We start from the raw sequence: 18,982 nt of genomic DNA, 5'->3' as shown, positions 1-18,982 counted from the left end.
GCAGTTTTGAACTCTGACAACTACACTTCTGTGTTGGTCATTCTACACACAGCTCACAGATATGTAATTGTAGCCAGTATCAAATCTGCAAATCAATAAGTACTGTGTGTACTCTTATAAGTAGAGTTTGTAAGGATGGAACTCAGCCCACCTGACAATGCTGCAGATGAGCTAACTGTGTAAGCTCTTTCTCCAGACAACAGAGCTCAGGTGAAGGTTCCCAATGGAATTTAGGGGATAACTGATCTTGTTCTGCAGCAAACCCCTACATTGAGGTAGAAGAACAGTACTTGGCCTCCTTAGATTAGCTCTCTGCTAGTATCACAGTGGAATCCTACATATCTTCAAAGGTAAATGCCTAGAGTAAACAGTGGTGAATGCTGACCTGTAACCAAAGTAACACCAAGCGGCAGGGCCACATGTGGAATGGCATTGTCCTAAGCCTGGCTTACGTGTACTTCTGTCCCTAATGCAATGCACTGAGTGTCCCAGCCAAATAGCATTCCTTTTTATTGTCATGCTTTATCAGTTTTGAAAAGGGAAAATTATTATGCTGAAATCCACTGTATGAAACAAATATGTTCTTAGCTGAAAATATTTTTTTCAGTTTTTATATCTGTTCATCAACGTAAATGAATATTTAATATATGTCAAATATAAACCAAAGTAGAAAAATTAGGACCTTACTTAAAGCTGTTTTTTATAGTCTATGTGATCAAAAAGAACTAAATCCACCTCAGATAGAAAGACACCTTATGGATGTGGCATGTATGTCCTGCACTGCACTACCTGTGAAACCTTTTAAAGAATTATTTGTCAGATTCACTTGGAATACCCATCCCATTTCAACTACTTGTTTAAATATAAAGTCTGATTACATTCTTATGGAGAAGACGAAGAATCCACCTCAATTAAATATAACAGAGAAACCTTGAAGCAACTCTATGATAGAAACAAGTTTATTTTCATTTTCGTTTCTTTAGAGGATTTTACAGAGGGCGATTTGGTTAATATCAAAGAATTTTCAGTAAGACCTTTAATAAGCTTGATGAAATACTGTTGAATACTGAAATTTACATAATTATTAGCACACCTTGCTTACCTAGTACTATGAAGGCTGCAGCAGTAAAAAACTATTTATGTTGTAAGAGCTACTCAAAGCTCTAAATACTTTCTGCACAGAAGCTCTTTGGAGCTTGTATTCCAAATACCACAAAACAAATGCAGATTTGCACATCAGAATGTAGTCTCAGAATCAGAAGCAAACCTTAAACCCAAGCCAAACATGAAATTTCAAATTCCCAATTCTTTAGATTTTCAAGTTTCCTACATGTACCAGCCACAGTACAGTATATTTTATAATACATCTCCCATCAATTTATTGCTGCATCTTACTAGGGTAATTTAAAATAAACCAAATCAATAGGACCTTATACTATTTCCTGTGACTAGGACATCTATAGCTAATCACTTCTGCTGAAAGTGGAAACTTAGATCAGAGTATGAAAAAAGTTCAACAAAATTCAACTTGTATGAAAATCACACAAGCAGTGTAACTATAAACAAAGTTCTTTAAAAATATGCAAGGTTGTTTCTCCTGGTAGGATGAAAAATTCTGTCCATTTAACCTGGAAAACAAAATCATCCCTTTTTCCACCTTATAGAAATCCTGTAATCTGCAGCAGCATTTATGTAGTTGCTGTTTAAAAAGAAACAAAATGACAAAACACCTGGGGCAGAAAAGGAAAGTAACTACACTTTTTCAAACTTTCATGTCCTAAAGTTCTTGTACATGCTCTGATGAGTAATCTTGCAAAATAATGTTTCTTACACAAGCTGCTTTTTACCCACATTGGATGGCTCTTGTATGCCATTTTATTATACTGTTCTAACAGTATAATAATGGTGAGATTTTTCCTACTATCAAGTATGTAAATTCATTGCAGTAAGATATTCCCTGCCAATAAAGGGAAATGTAGGCATAATTGCCAAATTTCCAAGTTGTTTTGGTTGGCTTTTTTTACTTTTTATAAGTAATGTTTACACGTGACATACTTAATATTAAATAAAATGTTTAAAGTTTGCCAGTCCTAGAAACTTATGTTTAAAATATCAACACACAAAACCAAGCCAAAATATTGGAAAAGCAGCATTCCCAAGTACTCAAGTACAAAATAACAGCCACACAGAAAATGGAAACAGAATGAAAAAGGAGTAGAGCAACTGAATTCCTTGGCACAGACCCTGAGGTTTATGGGCATTGTCAGCAACCAGCCATGACCACAGTGAAGGAGGTTGTGCAAGCTTTGTGCAATGATAGGGAATGCATGGGGCCAGGACAGATGTCATTGTAGGGACAGCAGAGTCACAGTGCTCTTCAGCAAAACCTCACTTCTTTTCCATCTGATCTGTCTCTGCACCTTCCTACCTAATCTAAGACTGGGCAATTGTGGTGTTGACAAGGACTGATTTGCATGTCACCTGTCTCTTCACACTTAGCACAGCTGGCAGGGCTGAACCCAGCTCCAGGGCCAGGCAGCCCACATTGCCTCCTGCCCTCCACAAGCAGAAGGAGCTTGGTGCAACTCTGACCTCCAGAACACTAAACCAGGTATGACACTGAGCAGTTCAGTCCTGAAACAGCAGGAGCTGTCACAACCATCCCATGACCCAATGCAATGCTACAGACATGCGGCAGAGTGGCTGGAAAGCTGCCCTTTGGAAAAGCACCCAGGGGTGCTGGTCAACAGCTGGCTGAACATGAGCCAGCCTGTGCCCAGATGGCCAAGATGGCCCATGGCATCCTGGCCTGGATCAGCAATTGTGTGGCCAGCAGGAGCAGGGCAGTGTTTGTCCCCCCCACTCAGCACTGGCAAGGCTGTACCCAAATCCTGGGGCCAGTCTTGGGCCCCTCACTACAAGAAAGAGTTCTGGAGTGTGTACAGAGAAGGGCAACAGAGCTGGTGAAGGGTCTGGAGCACAAATCTGATGAGGCAGCTGGGAGTGTTTGGGACTGTTTAGCCTGGAGAAAAGGAGGCCCAGGAGAGACCTTTCTGCTCTCTACAGCACCCTGAGAGGAGGTTGTACTTAGGGACATGGTTCAGTGTTAGGTTACAAGTTGGACTGGATGACCTTAAAGGTCTTTTCCAATCTAAACAGTTCTATCATTCCATTCTGTGACCAGGTAAGATTGATTGGCGTGCATGGATGCCACTGATGCTTGGAAACAACCAGGTGTTTACCTATAAAAGTACATGCTCTCTGGATTTTCATTCAACTGCAGTTTATCTACATAAGATGTACAGGAGTGAAGCTTCACTACTCTTAAATCTGATTTAAATCAATCCTCCCACAAAACATGGTTTTGAATTTCAGAACAGAATGTTACTTTCAGACTTACCTTGTTCTGTTTTGTCTTGTTCTGTTTCTTTTTCACTTTTCCCTAGAACATTAAAAATATAATTTCATTGAAATAAATTTATGTTAAAATTTTATGGCAAGAAAGAGATACAAGAAAATTACAATTTATACTCAAAATATAATTGAGTCAACAGGACTTTTGTTTCATTTTTAATTTTTAAAATAACAATAGATTATTTTCTGAACTATATAGTTATCTAAAAGATCTTTTCCTGCAGATGCTTCAGATATTACAATATTGCTTCTATCACAAAACATTTCACAGAATTTCTCCTCTAGATGTTTAATATATTTAGTTCATATACACTTACAATGAAAGCTATTTTGCAAGAAACAAAATCTGTTCACTAATTAAAAGCTATTGGAAACACTATTTTAATACATACATTTGGTTAAAATGTGAAAACAAAATCCATTGGGAGTTTAAATGTCACTTTTAGAAGTGACTTGAGCACTTGGAAACTTTAGTCTTTTTTCAGTTTTTAAAATAATGCAACAGGTGTTTTGCAAACATCTGACTGCAGAGGTAGGTGTTAAGCAAGCATTAAGATAGTTTGTAGCAAAAACAAATGAAATCCTGGACAAAAATCATGAATGTGTATTTCGTGATGGTGGTAGATACATAAAGATCTTTTCCCACCTCTAAACACTTTTTGATCCTGCCCTACTCTATGACATAAAGCATCTTGCCTCACAATTCTAACACTGTTTCCAATTCCAATTTTTTTCCCAATAAGCCTCCAATATTTCCTCCTAATAAACTTAGAATGCACTATACAGGGAGGTCTGTTGCCTTTTTAGCCAGTTACTATTCTCTTTAACACATATTGTTTAATTTTTAAGTACTTATATATATAAAGACATTTTCTTTAATTTCCAAGTAATTTAGAGACACCTTGTCCAAATACTCAGTATTCATTGTTTTGTTAAACTCACTGCTCAGATGCATTATAGTGTGAATACAGCATTTAAAAATGCAGGAAAACATTACATTTTTTCATGAAGGAACTGGATTATGCACACACATGAAATCAAAATTTTTAACACTCTAATTTCACCCTTTACTACAGGCTGACAACTGCTATTCCCAAATGTATGGGCACCATAACTCTAATTTATATTCAGTACAAGGCACAAGAAGCATTAACTTGATTATATGGTAAATTAAATAAACAGGATCATGCTGCAAGTCATTCAATTACATCATGAGATCTAGACTGTCAATTAAATTGTAAGAAATGACAAAAGATCTATAGAGTCAATTACATACTAGGGACAATTATTACTGTAGCAGTATATTAATGAAAGCAGTGTGCAGTACTTCCTAAAACCCCGGATTCTGTATTTTTTTGCACATACCACACAATCAATAAAATGGTTGTATGTCATCCAAAACAGTAAATTTTAAAAAGAGCAATAATGCAGCCCTAGATTAAATAATAGTTTAGTTTTACAGTTTTCACACAAACCAGTTTATATACTCATGTTTCTATTTTTACCACCTCCCATTACCACAACACATCATGCTAGTTAGCCACCCATTTTCCATGTCTCCTTTCCTTTACCAGCAACACTTTAGGGTCTCACCTGGCCTCTTCTCTCTACTTCATTCTAGGTGATGGGGTAACCTGCTTCCACACATCTGGGACATTCATGTTACTTCTGCAACTTCTTTGCCATCACAGGAAGACCAATGTATGACCTCCACACTCTAAAGCCTGTTCCTAGCTCACTTTTATTGTCTGGCTTCATATTTCTTTATTCCTGAGACTCATACAACATATAACCTACAGCTCTCTATACCTATTTATGCACTAGAATCAGTTATTCAAACTCTCAGACTATTTTCAGCCTTTATTCTGCTAAGTTAGTTGTCATTTACTTCACCAAAGCCTCTCCAATGATCTTTAAATACTCCCAGTTCTCCTTCTAGATAGCTGCTTTTGAAATTCATCACAACTTGATCTTGTTAGCTCTGAAGCTAAGAATTCACACTTCACTAAGAATTCACTTCAGCATCATATTCAGCACATATTGCTTTGTTCCTTCCACACTGATCCCTAGCATATTTCAATGGTGCAAAAGGTTTTAATTGTGCTATTTCTGGCAAAGGTTTAAAAATGTGCTCTCTCTCAGACACGGATATGATAATAAATCTTGAGACTATTTTTTCATCAACTTAAACCAATTGTAGCTCAAACAAACTAACAAAAAATCTTAGCTCTTCAAACCACTCCCATCCCTTACTCAATGTCTTCATTTCCAGCAAAATAATTCAAGATGAAAATCACTGACAAAACAGCTTTAGCTAATCTCTGTAAGCTGGGGCTGCTATCACTATTTAACGGATGCACCAGGGATTCCCAATAAAGTTTCTACCGGGAAGAATAAATTTATTTTTTATATTACAATACAACTAAATGTTTGACAACATATAAGAATGACCCAGGTCACAATTAAAAATGTGTTTCAGACCTTGTAGATTTTACATGAATCTTGGTCACTATAAATGCACAGTACAACTTTTTTACAGTTAAGTAATTTTTGAAACATTTAAAATTACAAATGATGTTCAGTAAAATCGTTACATTTTTTCAGTATCTTTCCTATATCAAACCTTAGCCATTTTTTAAACTTCTTAGAAGAAGTGCCATGATATGGTACTGTGCTGGTTGCACATGGAAGGGCGGGGGCCAGAGCTGCCTGGGGGAACAGAGGGGCTGTCCCCTCTCTGGGAGCTTCCCCTGCGGGATGCAGGGACCAGTCTGAGGCTGATCTGGTGGTTGACATTCCAGGTGGCCAGTGAAAAGTTATTTTGCTTTCATAAATCACATTGCTAAGGCTAATTTGCTCTCTTTGGCCTTCTGGCCGCAAGGCTGATAGCCACCCCCGGGGCCCTGGCTCTGGGTGGCCCCGGCCTTGGCGCGGCTCAACCCGGGGGGCCTGGCCGGGCATCCAGCCCCGGCTCTACGGGGAGCCCCTGGCCCAGCCCCGGCTTGGCTGGGCAGCGCCACGGTTCGGCCACATGGCTCCGGCACAGCCCTGGCCCCTGCCCTGGCTCGGCCCAGCTCGGCTCGGCTCCCCTCTCCACGTGGCGTGGCTGAGCAGGGGGATGAGGGAGCCACCAAAGGATCTCCCTTCCCCCCCCATCCCTGTTCTGAGAGAAGAGGCCTCCAGCTGCCCACATGGCTTCTTCATGTCCTGGATGCAATTTTAACTCTCTTAATGCCTGGATAAGATTCTCGATCTCCTGAGCTCCCCTGGATGAGAAGAAATAAAGCATGGAGTCTACAGAAGTCAGCAGAATGAAGATAAAGTTCCTGATGGGAAGAGATTGAAAAGATGCAACTGATGAGTAGCTGAAAACCTTTTCTGTGGGCTAAGGGGACGGTGACTACACTAAAATTCCTTTAAACTGTGAAATATATTTGGGAGGTTTGGATGCTTGAGAATTAGACCTTTTGCCTCGGGGAAATGGAGCTCTCTGTTTTGGGACTGGAATATGAACAGAGACATTTAATAGAGAAGGAGATGAAGAGAATTTTGTTTTTGAGCAGCCTGCCTTTAAAAGTGGTACCCCAAATGTGTAACATAACCCATAGCACAGCTCTGGAAGGACTGTGGAGATGGGAAGAAATTCATAGTTTTGTAGGTCCAGGCAGATGCAGACTGTGAAGGTGAAGACATCCCCTAAGCCTAAATCAAGAAAGGAACTTTTCTCTCTTAAGTGAACTGAAATTATTATTTGGGTGGATGACTGAAGTGTTCTCTGTATGTTGTTGTTAAGAAATGTGGAATGAAGGGAGAAGGGAATAATCTAGAAATCTTATTCTGAATTCTTTTTGTGTTATTAATAAATTTCTTCTTATATCCTTTTAAGTTCTCAGCCTGCATTGTCTTTACTCCTAAGTCCTATCTCTAAAGGAAATTAAACATATTAAAATTGGCAAAGCCCTATTCAAGTCACACTGTGACAGGTACATTTTCAATTACAGAGTATATTAGAAAGTAATTTAAATTATAGTAAATTGGCAGTATTAAAATACAACTTTAGTATTCTACTCTTTGCTTACTAGTATTTCTTCTTGTGATATCAAAAAAAACACAACTGAATCCAAGACTTTAGATTCACTGACATATAACAAGTGGCTATATAGCAATGTGAAATTTTTAAAGAAAAAGGTAATCTTCTGACTTTTTCTTAAACTACTATTCAGCAATACCAGATCATTAAAGCTATGGAGGTGTCTGAAAAGGTCAAGGAAGATTTTTTGCTTTCAGAGGAGTGCATAGACCTTATCAGATTTCTGATTTAAACTATGGACCATAACCATAATATTTTGTATGCAAAGCAGATATATCATTCTCCCCAGACATTTGTGTTTATTAAGAAGTGCTATCTCATCCATTATAAATTACAAACAGAAATGTTTAATGAAAAAAATTCAGGCTTAACTGGTTGCAGAATGTTAATACTCCAAAAGGACAATCACAACACAATTATAAAGATACAGCATACTGCCCATTTCCTTCACATAACAGCAGTCAGAAATAAAATTAATTTATTTTACTTGCTACTTCCTCCTTGTAAACAATACTTTCAAATATATTTTTAATATTCAAATTCACAATTTAAAAGATAATATTAATTAGTGGCTGAGTAAAATATTTATCCCTATAGCGAATATCTAATACATTTGGGAATAAATAATGACACTAGAAAGCCAAAGATATTCTTCTGTGTTTTATTGCCAAACATTAAAATGGATTAAATATACATATTTTTAATAGTTCACTTGACCTTGCTCAGCTTGGCATATTTTTGTAAACATGAAGCACGTAAAATCACATACCCAGTTACAAAATACTTAAAATTCAATCACAGCGTAATACACTCTCACAGTCCCATAGCTCTACAAATAGGCTGCCACTGTTATATAAAAAATCCTCCATTCACCATTCTAAAATAATTTCCAAAATTCCTCACAAAATATGGCTTTGTAAAAATTATTGCTTTGTAATTCACAATCACAGGTAATTTTACTAGAACATCCCATCCCAAAACACATCACAGTCTAAGAGTATTATTGCTTTCCTGAAAAGGCTAAAGAAATCACTTTGGGACATCTGTATTTGTTGACCAGATGTAGCACTCACGTGGAGTCTTACAGACATCCCAAACCCAACAAAAGGGCAAGCATATATGATGCCCCTTTCACTACAAATGTAAGCTTCTAAAACCCTGACTCCAAAACAGGTTACAGAAATTGAAAGTCTTCCTGTAAACCAAAAGGCAACCAACTGTTAGGGTTACCAAACTGATTATCCTTTTTCATAAATTTATCTTACTTTATTTCTCCTAAGCTCCTGTAACAGGCTTGGCAATTTCCTAAAATCACAGCAATTATTCCTGAGCCAAAAAGGAACACATGCAAAATATCAAAGAATAAAATATGTCTTCATAATTGTGGAACAGCAGCACAGAACAGGTAAAAAGCGCACCTGTTATATTAAAATCCTAAATCACTCACAGTACCTAAATTTCAGACGTACCATTTTCAAGAGCATTCATAATGGTAGGTCTTAAATTTTGACATCATACTTTAATTAAGGTTGAATTTCCAAAGCATTTTTAAAGTAAAATTTGCAAACCAAGTGTTTATGCAAATTTGGCTATTAAAATAATTTACTGAACATAAAGCTTATTAAAGCCAGCTTTGAGATAATTATATTGGTAGGCAAACCAAAATGGAATAATTTTACTGAATTCAACCTGATTTCAGCAACTCAGTCTTGTTACAAACTCCACTGACTCCCTGTCAGGCTAGCATCTAGTCTCTAGACATTTTTGCTGTAAAAATCAGATGAGCATAAATAAAAAGTGCTAATTCATACATAAAGGGTTTTTGAAACCTGTAATTTTGTAATCTGGTCTTTTACTAGTATGAATTAAACACACATTTTATACCTTGTTAGGGTATTTTAAAAATCACCTGAAATTCGTGTAGTTAACTGTTGACATAACATCAGTGCAAAGAGACATAAGTCAAACTTCACAGCATAGTGTATGCCTAATTAGTGTTCTTTAATAAAATGCAATTAGGCTGTATGCTATATCAGCAGTTATGAAACAGTTAAAAATTCATAACATCATATGTTTCATTTGACCAAGCTGCTCTGTACATACTGTATAAATCCACAACAAAAGATATATATTAAAATCTGAAAAAATGTACTTGCTGCTATGTTATAAATAGAATATTAACAATTGCTTAAACAGTACATGAAATGCAGCTCTAAGCTGTAACTCTGTCACAAACACAGAAGAAAAATAATGAATTCACTAAACTTGACCAAGGGAAAAAAAATATCAGACAGGAATGTAAACTAAACATCCAAGTGTTAAAAATGCTTACTAAAATGACAGTTGGCTAAAACCCATTTACAACATCTTAGTGTTCATTCCCCAAACCCTGAACTGCTTGGTAATTACATCATAAGGTCTATTACAACCATCTGCTCCCCTTTTGTAGCGTATGGTTAGGACTGGTCCTCCTGATGTAGGGACTTTTCTTTTGAAGCTTTAAGTATCTGAAAAAATAAGGGGAAATCTCTATTAAAGGACCAACCAAAACACAACTTCCTCTAAAACAACAACAAAAAAATCTTAAATGCTAAAAAATGCAACTTTGTATCAGATTAGTTAATATGAAAATGCTGTAATTTCTAAGATCTACCTCAATGAATATATACAAAGTTGCTGTATAAGGTGGGAAACAAACTTTTAAATATTTTTCTAGGCAGTAAATTTTATATTACCATATGGCACTTTATTTACCTTGTAAAGGATATCTAGGCCATGCCAAAAATTTGTTTAAGCATTTTGATTTTGGTTTTGGTTTGGTTTTTTGTGTTGGTTTGATTCTGGGTTTATTTGTTAAAGCCAAAGACAACTGGAAAAGAGCAGCCAGGGAATGAGGAAGGGTCAAGGTTCTAAAGTGGAAACTTCTCTACACACAAGGGATTTCAGCAGTTGGTAAAATAAATGCAGAGTTATAAAAATAACAAGGATACAAGGGGAGGAGTGGAGCAACTTCTAGATATTTTAAATCTAAACACATACAAGAGGGATGAAAATCCAAATACAGAGAGTAATGGTATCCTCTAAACCCACAATGTCTCCCTAAAATATGTGTCCAAAAAGTACCATTCTATCACAACCACTGCAATTTATGTGCCAGTGTAAAGCAGGATTAGCCAGGATACCTGAATCAGAAATATATCAAGCCAGTTTATAAAATCACTGGTTTATGAAGTCCATTATTTTATAAAAGTGCTGATTACAAGTGTAGCTACATTATCCTACATCTGGAAAAGAACACTGGCAATAATTCCAGAAGTACACTCAGAGAACTGGAAAACAGTACTTACAGATACCTAAAGATACACTTGACTAGTATGAACTTTCTTTTACTGTGCCCTGAAGTCAGCAAAAAAACTTGTGACTTGCACTCCAGCATATTCAAATCCCACACCCAGTGTCTTCCCTGATGATGTGAGAATGTTCCTCACAGATAAATTCAATCTCTGAGCTACCTCCTGTTTTCTTTCCAAAAAACTAAGTTCCTGTGTTTTAGCTAAAAACCCAAACGACTGCTCCAAACCTAATACAAACTGGTGCCATCATGCTTCAAATACAGTTGCATGAATTCAAACTACCAAAGGAATAAGGAATGTATACTGACATTTCTGCATTTCTTTTACACTGCCTGAAGTAATGTTTGTTACTGCTTAAAGAACAGGAAATACTAGCTTTGAACAACTGATGAAATAAAAGCATAAACAAAGAAAGACTCCTGACAACAAAATCCCCCATACTGAATCCTCCACCACAAAGAAGATATAAAAAAAAAACCCCAGGAAACACAAATGTCATTATCTGAGATGAAAATTTGGGAGCAATGTTGCTTTCAAACTGAAATATTCACATTAAAAAAACACAGCAAATATACATGACAGAAAGAAAAACTAATAATAAAAATTTATTTGTTGCCAGTACTTTATGTCCTATGTTTATTTTCTCAGTTTCCCAAGATGCTACTTGAATTTTACTTTATGTGCTGAAACAGTAATGTTTTTAGAAGAAGTTTTAAATACTGGTTCTTCTGCCTTCAGAGTGTTTCCCACATCACGACACAAATTATAAGAATTCTTAAGTAAGTGCAGTACTCAGATTTTGTGCTGATCATATAATTTTCATTTTCTACTTCCTAAATAAAGGATCATGAACATTGTACTATATCCAATAATTACTTGTGTCCTTAATAACTTTAATAACTGTCTTTAAAATGCATTTTGATTGATTCTCTCACTTTTTCCCTATGAAGGGAAGAAGAAAATAATTAATTCCTTCTAGTGCTGCTGCTATTATGTGTTTCCAAAAGCTATGCCAGGATAGATGTCAAGGTAATTTTGTGATTTAAATGGTGTGTTGCACTAATTTTGAAAACAACCACAGGTTAAAAAACAAATAAATCTAAAAGATTTATTCAGAAATACATACAATTTCAAAGTATCACAAGCTATTTCTCATTCTAGCAGTGTTTGAAAATGGCAAGGAGTCTCTTAGTAACACAGTACTACAAAAGGAGAGGATAACTAGGTACAGTTCCACCATCTTATTTACAAATACAACTGCAATTAGAGGAGTGATCATTCCCCTCCACTCAGCCCTGGTGAGGCTGTATCTCAAATCCTGTGTTCAGTTTTGGGCCCCTCTGTGCAAGGAGGACACTGAGGTGCTGGATTGTGTCCAGAGAAGGACAGAGCTGTGGCTGGGTCTGGAGCACGGGTCTCATAAAGAGCAACTAAAGAGAGCTGGGGCTGTTTAGTCTGGAGACAAGAAGGCTCAGGAGGAATTGCTCTCCATAAATGTCTGACACCAGGTTGTACCCAGATGAGGGTCAGTCTCTTCTGCCAAGCAGCAAGAGGGAGTTTGAGAAAGCAGTGCTGAGCTGCACCAGGAGGCATGTAGATTGAGTGTGAGGAAAAATTTCTTTCCCAGAAGGGTGGTCAAGCTCCCAGCCTGGAGGTATTTAAAAGATGTGTAGATATGACACCTGGGGACATGGTTTAGTGGTGCACTTGCCAGTGTTAGGTCTAAAGCTGGACTTGACTTTAAGGACCTCTTCCAATCTAAATGATGTTATGATTCGAAATATATTTCAAAATCCATGACTACTATATAAGACATCTTAAGATTTTTTTTTTTTGGTGAAGGTAAAAAAAAAAATTTATAGCTGCAACACTGAGCCACAAATTTCAACACAAAAACGGATAGAAATATGGTCCAAAATCCTAAGATTTCGAGTTGGCCCTTCTATTCTGAATTTAATTTTAAAATAGTATGTGTAAGTCAAGAAATCACCTCAATATCCTCAACTGACATTGTGTGGTGGAATTATCAATATTGAAATTTTGTAATAGTACTGTAAGGGCCTTTTTGTTATTTTAACTTTAAACAGCAATCTTTTCTGAGAGCAAACATCTTTTCCTTTTCTCCAGTTCCAACAATGCACAACAAACTGAGTGAAGACTACCTTTGCTGAACTTCTTGCCCATGCTGTCAGAGATAACTACTGTTTGTTCCTACACTGATTGGTTAAGAATATTTCATATTCATTATGAAACACTTTCAGCTAATGCATCTCTTAATAGCTATGGCTTCAAACTTTTCAACATACCACATGGCTGTTGTGATAAACAGGCTGGAAAGATCTCACAGACAACACAGTTATGCACCAATGTATTTCAAACCACCTCAGCTAAGGTTCAGCACACAACTCAAACATGAACTAAACCATGCCTCTGATCTGCACAACCACAAAAGGCCTCCTGTGTTTTCCTCACTTCTCTGGCAACTTTTGGCATGACTAAGAACCAAATACAAATACCATAAGGAAAAAAAAAACCCAACAATTTACAACTCTCTGGGCACCACATCTTGCAAGAGCCTCTGCATAGTACAAAGATTAACTAACCCAGAAAGGGGGTCAGGCTAATCAGCACAAAACAAAAATACAGCTGTTAGAGGTCTTGGATTGCAGCTTCTCTGATTTACTGCCCTGAGATATAACTGTTTCACTCAACATAACTAGTTTGGTACAATGAACAAAGCAGCAAATCGTAATAGCTAACTCCAAGAAATGTAACAATACGCAGTTCTTGAATTCAGAAGCCACTTAACTATGCTAAAACCTGTTTTGGTAAAATCCATGTCTACTACTACTGTCAGGCAATAGATGGAAGAACTGAAAGTGCTCTTGTTCTTAAAATCAACTCTGCTAATAAAAATGTGATGGCATGACAAACAGTCCCTATTTCCAGATCAGTGCCCAAAGAATGTGCCACTGTAAGATTCTGACTGACACACAGAGAAGTAAGACTATCATTGTTCATCATAGCTGCTCTGGAGAGGAAGTGCACTCATACTGAGACCTAAAATTGTTGTATTTCCCTTTCAAAAGTATCTGAAATTATTAAAAATTAAGTTTTACATTAAATCTACTCTGTTTATTTGGAATCCTTCCATACAACCCAATAACTACCATTGGCATTTATCAAGTACAACAGAAAAATTATTGCTTCTAATCCAAGAAGCAGCTTTGACAATAATGATATCCCTTCACAAAGTAATTTGATTACTAAATTCCATGTAGCTACAGCTTCATTTTCTAGGAAAAAAAACAAACAAGAACCCAAGATTGACTTACCCACTTGAACATCATTTGAATAATCTTCAGCTTTAACAGGTTTTTCTGTAAGAAAAAAGAGAATATAATTAAAACTGGAGTGCTTCCCAAATATTTACAAAAACCCTCCCTTCTTTTTTTCACTTATATTCCAAGCAGTGACCTATTAAGACTGCTCTGTAATACTATTTGTGCAGAAGTGGGATGCAAACTTCTTCCTCAGCTGAATTTTTCCAAGAGTAAGATTCATACTTAAGTAGGCCAGTGAGTATATTGCAGGATTGCACAGTTTCAAACATGATACTTCAAACTTCTGAAACTATACTATCCAAAGCACACATATCTCAGTTTCACAGGCTACTACAGTATGGGCTTAGAAAACATCTATACATACCTATTATGTTTATAGCTGCAGAAAAAGTTATGAATGCATTCTTACTGCAGCATAGAATTCTATTCCATAATATTTATAATTCCAAATTATTAACTTTTTTAAGTAGCAAATGCATGGAAAACAATATACAAACCTGATTCCTCTGGTTCAATGGCCACATCATCTTCTGTTTGCTTACTTTCTACTCCTAGATAAAAAAGAAATGTTGAAAGTTATTTACATTGCATTCATAATTTTGTTTTTATTTCCCAGCAGCCAAACAATTGAATTTCTAACAAACAAAAAGGAAGACTTAAATTATAATCTAACAAGTTCAGTTAACTGAAGATTAGGACAATGGATTTTAAAGTGAAAAAGAGGAGATAGAGATTGGACATAAGGAGACTTTTTATGATGAGTGTGGTAAAACACTGGAACAGGTTGCCTAGAGCAGTAGTGGATGCTTCAAACCTGGAAGTGTTTAAAGCTAGGCTGGACAGAGCTTTGAGCAAGCAAACTAAGAATAAGATGTCCCTAGACATGACAAGGGGATTGAACCAGATGATCTTTAAATATCCCTCCCATGATTCGGTTATCTGCTGTATTTTTCATTTGTTTCTTTCAAATTATTTTAACAAGCATAAATAGAAGACAAAAAGCTTTTACAAACTATAAAATTTCATACCTGAGAGGTCTTTAGGAATATCAAAATCTTCATTAATTTCTTCTATAAGTATAAAAAGGAAAAAGTATATAATCAGCTTGCTTTTTTTAACATCTGATTTTCAAACTTACATATTTCATCAAAACACTAGGATCACAGTTACAAAATATACACCTGGCCCTCTGGCTTTATTCACTCCCTTTGTAAGATCCTCAACAGCTAAGAAAACATTCAATGCAGAGCAATAATGAAGTCAAGCCCTCAAGTGATAGAACTTACACACTGCACAAAAGAACACAGCCAGCACACAGACACGTTTACCTGCTATTAACAAACAGACACTTTAAAGAATTTAAATGAAAAGTTTAATGAATACATCTTAAAAACTCCTTCCTGTTTCACTTAACAGTTCTATTCATCAGCTAGTTCTTTCAAAACAGTACCTTTACAATAATTGTTGTTTGGATTATGATACAATAACTGAAATTTTAAAGCTATTTCTTAATATTTCAAAATACATTCAAGTACTCCCATGTTCATTTTTTGCAGCAACAACTCCCATCTCCTTGACACAGTGAAAACCAATCAAAAAACCTGCACACCTATAAACTTTAGAAGTCTTTTTATATGGATAAACATGAAATTCATTTGTGAGTCCTAATTTCCTTCTTGAAGCACAACAAAGAAATTCTACAACTTAAATTATGGATTCTAAAGAAAAAATTATTTATTTTTGTTTTCTCTTCATATGGCACTTTTAAAATTCCTTTGACTGTACTCTTATGATAACAAAGGTGGCAAATCAGATGCCTAGAATTTTATTTACACTAGAGAACTTTGACTTCCTTCTAAACTAAATGACTGTGGGTTTTATTCAGTCAGCTATCTGAGATGACTCTCAAAAGAGCTAGCATTTCAAGACAACAAAGTATACAAAACCCAGAGAGAATATTGCAGACAAATAATTTGTAATTGCTTCTACTAATTAGACAAATGCACCAGCAAGAAGTCTGCATCAAAGCAGAGGTGGTACTGACAGCCTACATTTTGAGTGATCTTACACACTGGTTGCAAGGTTATAAGCAGGGCTCATTACAAGTTGCAGTGTCTGTGATGAACTACTGTGGTCCAGATGTCCATTAAAAATCTCAGACACTCCACTCCGTGTCACCTGAGACCTTAAAGATGAATCCTCAAGAATGTCATATTAAAAGAAAGTTTGTAAGTTCATAGTCAAGATTAAGTTTATTATCTTTATGCTAATATACATAGCTATATTAGCTATATAGCTATATATAGCTAATATACATAGCTATATTAGCTATATGCTTATATATATATATATATAATAATATATATTATATATTATATATATATTATGCTAGAGAGAGAAAGAGAGAGGTATATACCTGTATCTTGAGTTTCAGTCTGCTTTTCATGTTTTGGTTCTGAAAGGAAAGAAAAATGAAATTCCTGGGTGGTTGATATGCACAAAGTATTCTAAAAGTTTGGTTAAGCATATAGTTCATTTCTTTAGTAGCAAAAGCAAAGGCCTTAAAAAAAACTTCCCCTAGTTTGGAGGCCTATATAGATATATGAACGCTTTCTGGAACTTGTAGTAGAAATTCTACATTTAAAAAAAAAGGAAATCATATGTGTACATATTGCTGAAATTTCAAGATTTTCTATCACACAGATGAAATGTTGAAAACAATTACAAATCTATCATTCTGTACAGTAATTATAATCCTCCTACATTCTTATTCTTTGCATAGTCTAATTTTTGTAATTCTGAAGAAGAAATAGGTCAAGAATAAACATTATTTAATTTTAGATAATGTCTGAAAATAGACAAAATGCTATCCATTGTCTGAATTTTCAATATACACTTACCGTGAATTTTAGACTAAAAACGTTCAAAGTTCACTAAGTGCTTTGGATAATTTCATAATCTAACATGTACTAATCCTCATCTGAAAAAGGTTATTTACATTACATTAAAAAAAAAAAAAACCAAACAAAAAACAACCACCTTTATATTAATGCTGTAAGTTTAAGATATTTTTGAATCTTATGTACTAATCTCCCCCTACTCCTTCGAAAGAGTCCTTACAGAATATCCTTAAAAATACATCCAGAACTCCTTTGTAATCTCAAACTTGCTTTATTTCTCTGGTTTCATGGCTACAAACTGTAGGAAAATCTTCATAAAACTGGAAGTTACATATAATAACTGAGCTCTTGTATTCTTGTTCTATAATCAATCATTTACACACTCCACTGTGGGTACTTGTTTCCCCTGAAGAATTTTCAGCATTAGCAATAACCTCAGTGATGTGATTACAGCAATCCTATTAGAGCAGTTCCTGATCTGAATTAGGAACCAAGCCTCACAAAGCAAGAGTCACAAAAGGCATTGCACTGCTCTGACCAGCAATCATCTTGCAGTGTCTTCAGCTTTGAGAACTCTACAAAGCACCAGGAATGGAGAAAATATTTCACCAGAAGGTCTTGCCAGAAGAGTGGAAACACATGATAGAAATGGGGAAGATAAATTGATTCAAAGTCTATACTTCTGTTGATTTCATAGACAATTGCCTATGAAGGCTTTAATGTGAATCTTCTTGTGAGGTTCAACTGCAATTTTGGAGCTCATGCCAAAACCACAAGCTTTAAATTTGAGAGAAAGGATTTCAGATCTCCACAATGGCCTCCAGCCTTTCTTTGACTTTAGAGAAACAAAGCCAAAATTGCTCTTCTCCAAAAATAAAGTGAATCTGTTTCACTTTCAATCCAACCAAAACCATGTCAAAAGGTGCAAGAAAGATGTGCCTAGAGACAAAAGGGATGAAAAACTGGTACAACTGCTAAAATGGTGTCTAGCACATGAACATGAACTGAATTCATACTGAAGTGAGAAGGAAAAAATGGTGTGTGACAGAAAGGCAGTCTCATCCCACTGGTCTTTTTCTTCTACACTGCTCTCCAGGTTGGAGCTTTGAAATTAAATTCCTCTAAAAAGTACAAAGGACACATTCTTTCTCTCACAACTAGAATGCCTTCAAGGTGGAACTTGAAAGTAAGGTAAAATTATGTTGTGAAAAGGCAAATTTTATCAAGAGGAAATCAGTATTCCATGGAGTATGTTGAACTGTGGGAATAATTTACTACATAAAGAAGCTTGGAAATTTAATACCAAAGAACAATAATTTTTGACAGTCACGTGCTACCTTAGAATTTACTTTTGGGAAAAAGAATGGAAGTTCCTATTCTCCTTATCATCCTAATCAGAGGACTGGCAAGAATAAAGAAAGAATAGGGGGATTTATCTGATACTATCTAAAACTCTCATTGCAGTACAGAGAGGCAACAGCACAAGAAACTGCTGCTTCCTGAAGTAAATGAATGACTCAAAAATACAGTGATTCATTGTTATTGTGCTGGGGTGCCAGAAGAGACTGCAGAATATGAAATGCTTGTGGAACTGGTTTTTAAAAAAGCTGATGCAACTTACTTTGTAACCTCCCTGATCAACTTAGCCAAAAAGCAGATATAGGTGTCTCTTCACAAGGGCATGGAAGCATTTTCTGTTGGTATTACCACTACATATGAAAGAGCATGAAAAGTAAATATTAGAAGTTGCACTTCTTCATATCTAAGTGTGAGAAGCAAGAAAAGTGACTCTTGATCAGTAATTGATCATAAAATAACTATCTCCTGGAAAGGCAAGCAAAAAATAAGCCCTGGGAAAAACCTAGAGTCTCCTGCTTTGCT

At 35.9% G+C, this 18,982-nt stretch overlaps 1 protein-coding gene across 2 annotated transcripts in view; it reads right to left on the bottom strand.

The window, feature by feature from the left end:
• ASPH (aspartate beta-hydroxylase) overlaps positions 1–18,982 on the bottom strand; it is a 109,043-nt gene that overhangs the window by 44,706 nt on the left and 45,355 nt on the right. For both annotated transcript variants that reach the window (XM_056482974.1, XM_056482976.1), the window contains exons 11-15: positions 16,618–16,656; positions 15,230–15,271; positions 14,699–14,752; positions 14,193–14,237; positions 3,401–3,442 (exon numbers count right to left, since the gene is read on the bottom strand). In XM_056482974.1, coding sequence (XP_056338949.1) covers positions 3,401–3,442; positions 14,193–14,237; positions 14,699–14,752; positions 15,230–15,271; positions 16,618–16,656 — 222 coding nt within the window. The remainder of the gene's footprint in view (positions 1–3,400; positions 3,443–14,192; positions 14,238–14,698; positions 14,753–15,229; positions 15,272–16,617; positions 16,657–18,982) is intronic.

This window comes from Oenanthe melanoleuca, chromosome 2 (assembly GCF_029582105.1).
Source record: "Oenanthe melanoleuca isolate GR-GAL-2019-014 chromosome 2, OMel1.0, whole genome shotgun sequence".
Taxonomy (NCBI): Eukaryota; Metazoa; Chordata; class Aves; order Passeriformes; family Muscicapidae; genus Oenanthe; species Oenanthe melanoleuca.
The sequence above is the reverse complement of the archived record's forward strand: the minus strand, read 5'-3'. Positions and strand labels throughout refer to the sequence as shown.